General features: G+C 35.0%; 1 protein-coding gene across 1 annotated transcript; it reads left to right on the top strand.

Annotated features, from left to right (window-relative positions):
- Nucleotides 1–651: 651 nt before the first annotated feature.
- On the top strand, nt 652–2001 carry LOC140893061 (protein GL2-INTERACTING REPRESSOR 1-like). The gene is made up of 2 exons (XM_073302136.1): nt 652–1044; nt 1132–2001. The coding sequence occupies exons 1-2, from the start codon at nt 907–909 to the stop codon at nt 1543–1545; spliced, it is 552 nt and encodes a 183-aa protein (XP_073158237.1). The 5' UTR covers nt 652–906; the 3' UTR covers nt 1546–2001.
- Nucleotides 2002–5559: the final 3558 nt, after the last annotated feature.

The raw sequence follows: 5559 nt of genomic DNA, 5'->3' as shown, positions 1-5559 counted from the left end.
TAATAATCTCTCCATCCGACTTATTTAGGTTTCATGTTCTTGTCATCCGCCACAATTATATACTCCAGTTTTTATATTTATTATTCTATTTCCAACTCTTTTATCAATTTACTCATATTAAATAAATACCATTAACTACTTCATTATATAATTTTTTACCCTATTAAAATCTTAATTAAATAAAATCAAAACGAGAAACATGTTTTTATCACATTTCCAAACATGTTAGTAATTTGTGTGTAAACACACAAAGACTCGTAAATGAATGAGATAATGGGAAAACGTAGTAGCATGTATATACACCTTTGCCCACAGGGACATAAGCGAGTTGGTAAGGCCTGAGGTGACGTGGGAAGAAATTTTTCAGCGTTGCGGGTTCGATCTTCGTGTGGAGCATATTCCTCATTGAAATATTTGGGGTATGCTCTGGGGGTTGGACCATGTTGTTTCCTCCCTCAGGTCCCTGCCTACTCATGCACATCCCTCGATTTAACCTCGCATGAGCCAATGGGTCTCCGACTCATGTGGGATAGGATCCCTTCGGGGTCAACCCTTTTTAACATATGTATATACACCCTTAATTAATTGACTCGTACAAAGCTCATAACACACCGACCCTCTAGGCAATGAATGACGGCTTTCCTGCTGTTGGGTTTAATTGCAATGTTTACTACAATTTCCTCTTTTCTGCAAACTTTATTGGGATTTTTCCCACAATTAATATCTTTCCTGCCCCTTAGTTTACACACTCCTCCCTTTCAACTTCAATTCACCTTCCATTTCTCAACCACTGTACAACTGCTCTTTCTACTACACCCTAGCTCCACCTCTCATCATAATTTTATTTAATTAAGCTTTTAAAGCCATTCCATCTCTCTCCTATCCAAATCCCATTATATATATATCATGTCTTTACACGTCCAAAACAAACAATTTAAACAATCCCATATTATTAGTGCTAAAAGGCTTGGTGTTGGTGTTGGTGTTGGTGTCGGTGTCTCCGCCTCCTCCCTCCGCCACCTCTCTTCACTTCTTGATTTACAGGTATGTTTATTTGTAACTTATTCAAATTATCAGGCATTGGTACGGCTCGGCTCGGTTTTTTTTTCTTTCCCTAATTATGATTGCTAGCTATCTGATGCAGAGAGGCGAGATATATTACTCGAAAACAGGGGAAAAAGAGATTGGAAGAAAAAGATGAGTAAAAGGAACGGACCGAAAGTCGATCTCAAGTTGAATCTGTCGCCTCCAAGAATGCCCCGTAACACTCTGGTGGAGTCCCCAAGCCGGTCGCTGACAGCGTCGCCAGTATCTCCGCCGAGCTCTTGCGTGTCGTCGGAGCGGAACCCGGACGAGTCACCCCGATACGCCTCTAGCCCGGAGGCCACATCCATGATGCTGGTGGGCTGCCCCAGATGCCTCATGTATGTGATGCTGGCGGAAGAGGATCCGAGATGCCCCAAATGCAAAAGCACCGTTTTGCTTGATGTAATCCCTGATAGCACCACTCTCAACAACACCGAAAGAAACACAAAGAAGAGTTAGCATTAAACAAAGAAATAATATATAATTAGACTTTAAATTTCAGGTAGCACTATTGAAGCTCCATTTCTTATTCAGTGTGTGTTAAAACAGTAGTGGAGCCTTAATAGTGCTACCATCTTTAGTTTTCTTTCTTTGGTTTCTCCTCTTTGCAAGCAAGGATAGAAATTCATGAATCTAGTGCAGCAGTGGTGTTGGTGGGTGCAGATTTGTTCAAAAATTATTGAAAAAAACCAAGCCACTTATTAATAACATCAAAATGTCAGAAGTTTCCCTTCACAAGATTGATTTTAAAAAAAAAGGGCAAAGCCAAGTGACAAAATGTAATGTTTAGTCTCAGATCATAGGTTATGTCTTCGTGGACCCACTAGGGACAAATTCTATGGCGCCATCTTAAAAATTCCAGCCAAATTTACATGTGTCCCCCGTATTGATAAAAATCTTTGTTGGCAATTCGTAAATTTGAAATTTGCACTCTCGTGGGCATACATGCAGAGGGATGCAGATCGAGGGTTCAATTTCTACAAAAAAAAATAGTGAACTCGTGCACGATCATGACCTGCGCACATGAATGCCATATTGATCAAGACAACGTAAGGTTTTACAACATGACCTCAAGAAACGAGAAGAGTTCACCAGCAGTTCATGATTTTTAATTTGTTAGGCTTGATATCTTCAATAACACGTGAAGTTGCGAGATTAATTAGTTAATAATACTAAAATAAATGCCTTCAAATATAGTTCAACAACCATATTACATAAATTATCAATAGTAATCAATGAAACAACACCACATACTGTACGTGCATGTGATATATATTAAAAGTTTAAGACGTTAGTTATGATAATACAGGAGAAGGGTAGTAGCGTAAATTCGCAAGGAGTGAATGGGGTTAGTGGTAGTTCATGCATTGAAATGAAGGGGTCTATATTAGATTGATTGACCATTAAATCCAAATAAATGCAAGAGTTATTGGGACAGTTGAGAATAATGAGGCCATTACGTCATGTAATAAATAGAAGAAATTGAACTCACAGGTACTTCGCTCATGATTCCATGTCTATCTCATTATTTTATATTTGTTTTCTCAGCCAGCCTTAACTTCATTTGTCACTAAATGCGCCCATCCCCCATAGCACAGCCATGTTCTCCTATTCAATTCTATTTACTCTCAAACCTATAATCAAGTGAATATCAATTCACCGTTATCTACTAGTCTATCTATCTATCTATCTATCTATCTATCTATATAAAACATGAATAGAGTTCTGAATTGTTTAGTTACATTTGTGTACTTGATATTTCTAATTTGCCGAAATTGCTCATCGGTTCTTGTCTCTTGGTCTTCCATCCTTTGGTCTTCCCAATTTCAATTTATTTGATGGTCCGGATCATTCCCCTCTCAAATATCAAAATTAATGATTTATTGGATGATTAATTAATGATTTCGGTAAATGCATCTCATTTATCATGACCACAATAATTTGGATTGTTTATTTATTACCGTGTGGGCATTTAGTGGAAGGAAAAATAGCATCTCATTTTTCATGATCATTGATCCACCAACTCTTTTTTTTTCTTTTTGGTGTGGCATGTTCATTATCCTAAAGAAAAATTGAAACAACCCTAACTTTACTTTAATTAAACTAAATAAAAATACGGGTTTTCAAAATAAAATTCGGCATGACCTTTCTATTTAAATTCAAACCCGCATGTCCCAGACAGTAAACAAAACAAAATAAAATAAAATCAACAACTGACAACAATAAATAAACTAGACCGAGGTAAAGAACGTAATCTGAAAAAGGAGTTCGACACTTCAAATCTCCAAAGGTTAAACAATTAGATAATTACATGCTTATGAATAAATCTAACATTCCTTACAAATACAATTGTCCAATCAACAAAATAAAAGACTATAAAATGATAAAATAAACTTTTGCGGAAGGTTAGCATAGGTCGGAGGGTTGTGTCGTGCCCGCATCGCAATCCACTCGATAGTTTTGCCCCTCGATCATAACGATAACTTTTACCTGCCTGAAAATAAATAAGTGTAGTGAGATCAACACTAAATGTTCTAACTTTGCACCTACATGAGTTGGCCCAAAATTGATATCTATATCATCAAAGATCTGGCTAACTCTTATTGCAAAATAAATTTTCAAATTCCTATTTATCCCCAAATGATTGTAGCCCAAGAGAAATTTTTAATCACTGTTCCCATGTGACTGTAAGAGTTTTCAATTCGCCACCTAAACTCCTAAAATATCTGATACCTTCCTTAGTTTGATAACCTTAAATCCTGGATCGCAATTTCAAGCATTAAAGTTCTTGTATATCCATTAAAGAATCTATGTCGATCTTACTCAAAACTTAAAAACTTTCTAACAATCGACGCTATGCTTAACGTCTATTTACCAATTAAACTTAACTCATATAATATAGAACAAAATGCCTGAATATTTTATTCGTCATTCTATTCTCATAGTTGGTGCAATAGCCTTACCGGTTGACATTCACAAAATCTTAGAATTCAAATGTAAAGTACCCAAAAGTCTCTAGGGACAACTTTATTTCATATCTCGCAACTGTCCACCCATTCATCTTACTAAAATCATTTGTTTACTCTTAGCAATCCTATTTAAAATTGAAACAACCTATTCAATTAATTCACTAACTAGCAGTCTACTCGCTAGAACTAAATATAATTAGTAGTCATCATTCCTCGGATCACTACAATAACTTAAGATTTTATCTAGTGTAAATGCTAAATCCCATCGGTCTAAACGTTTACTATGCAGCTACGAGTCAATTCTCTACACAAGAATTTGAAATAATAATTGAAATTATGATACACCCATACTCTCATCATGATGGATCGTGAAAAAAAAACAAACATACAAGTAATCCTGCTTAATATGAAAGGAAAAGATGCAAGCATTACAAACAAACGAGCTGAAAATAAAAATCTAGATAAGTGAAAACAACTCACTCATAATTAAATTCTAAGGGTGAATGAATAATAATGGGGGCTCCATGAATAATGAATATGAGCCAACAAGATACAAATCTCGTGATCATTCATCTCTGGATAGTGACATCAAGTCCAAACAATCAAAGTACAATCAAGAGCAATAAGTGTGGCTTCAATCGAGAGAAGTCCACAGAATTCAATAATCAGGGAACAACGGTCACGAGGTAAAATCAGATGTCAGCCACACACATAAGTAGATTACCGAGAGGCAAGACAAAGTGAATATTACTCATATCAACATTTGGCTCTAGAACCGAAGAAAATTTGAGAAGTGTGAAATATAAACAAGATTTTACTAAGATGTTCAACCAATGCCAAAGTTGCAAAATTCAATGCTGATTAATGTCATACGAATCCATAAATGATCAAAGGAAGTGCAAAGAAATTTTGGATACTCAAAAGTATATGTTGCAACGGATTTAAGCACAAGAGAAAAGGAAAAAAGAAATAACAATCGGAATAATAGTTCACATAATTGAAAGGCTCATAGTAACCGATTCACTATTTTCAAAAATCATATTTGCCCAAATAACAAAAGAAAACTCAAATTATCCATAATAATATAAAACCAAGTTCATATCTCAAGTTTTCACATGAGTTCTATTCATAAACTTAACTGACTAAACACATGTCTAGAAATATTTAAATAAACTATTCACTTAGTTGTACCCAATTAAAAATCCAATATAAGAAAACAACTTACAATAATAGCACACAATTAAAATCTTCTAACACGCAAGTTTAATATTTTTCAACAAACTCCTACAATCTCATCAAAAATTGTTAATACCACCTAATAACTCAAATAATTTCCACGTACTATCCAAAACTGGAATGAATATTGGTACACCAACTCCGTTTAACTTGAATTCGCATGCTATAAAATAAACAGTCAAATAGTACACTTTAAACTACTAAAAGAAATTTTAAACAAAAATAAACACTAATACACGCACTTAAATAAATTAAACATCTAGTTTTG

Source organism: Henckelia pumila, chromosome 3 (genome assembly GCF_033568475.1).
Source record: "Henckelia pumila isolate YLH828 chromosome 3, ASM3356847v2, whole genome shotgun sequence".
Taxonomy (NCBI): Eukaryota; Viridiplantae; Streptophyta; class Magnoliopsida; order Lamiales; family Gesneriaceae; genus Henckelia; species Henckelia pumila.
The sequence above is the reverse complement of the archived record's forward strand: the minus strand, read 5'-3'. Positions and strand labels throughout refer to the sequence as shown.

Bases quoted from the DNA above. Each gene is read 5' to 3' on its own strand.
- LOC140893061 (XM_073302136.1), top strand. From the start codon at position 907: ATGTCTTTACACGTCCAAAACAAACAATTTAAACAATCCCATATTATT. The intron at 1,045-1,131 runs GTATGTTTATTT...TATGATTGCTAG, and splicing joins CTTCACTTCTTGATTTACAG to CTATCTGATGCAGAGAGGCG.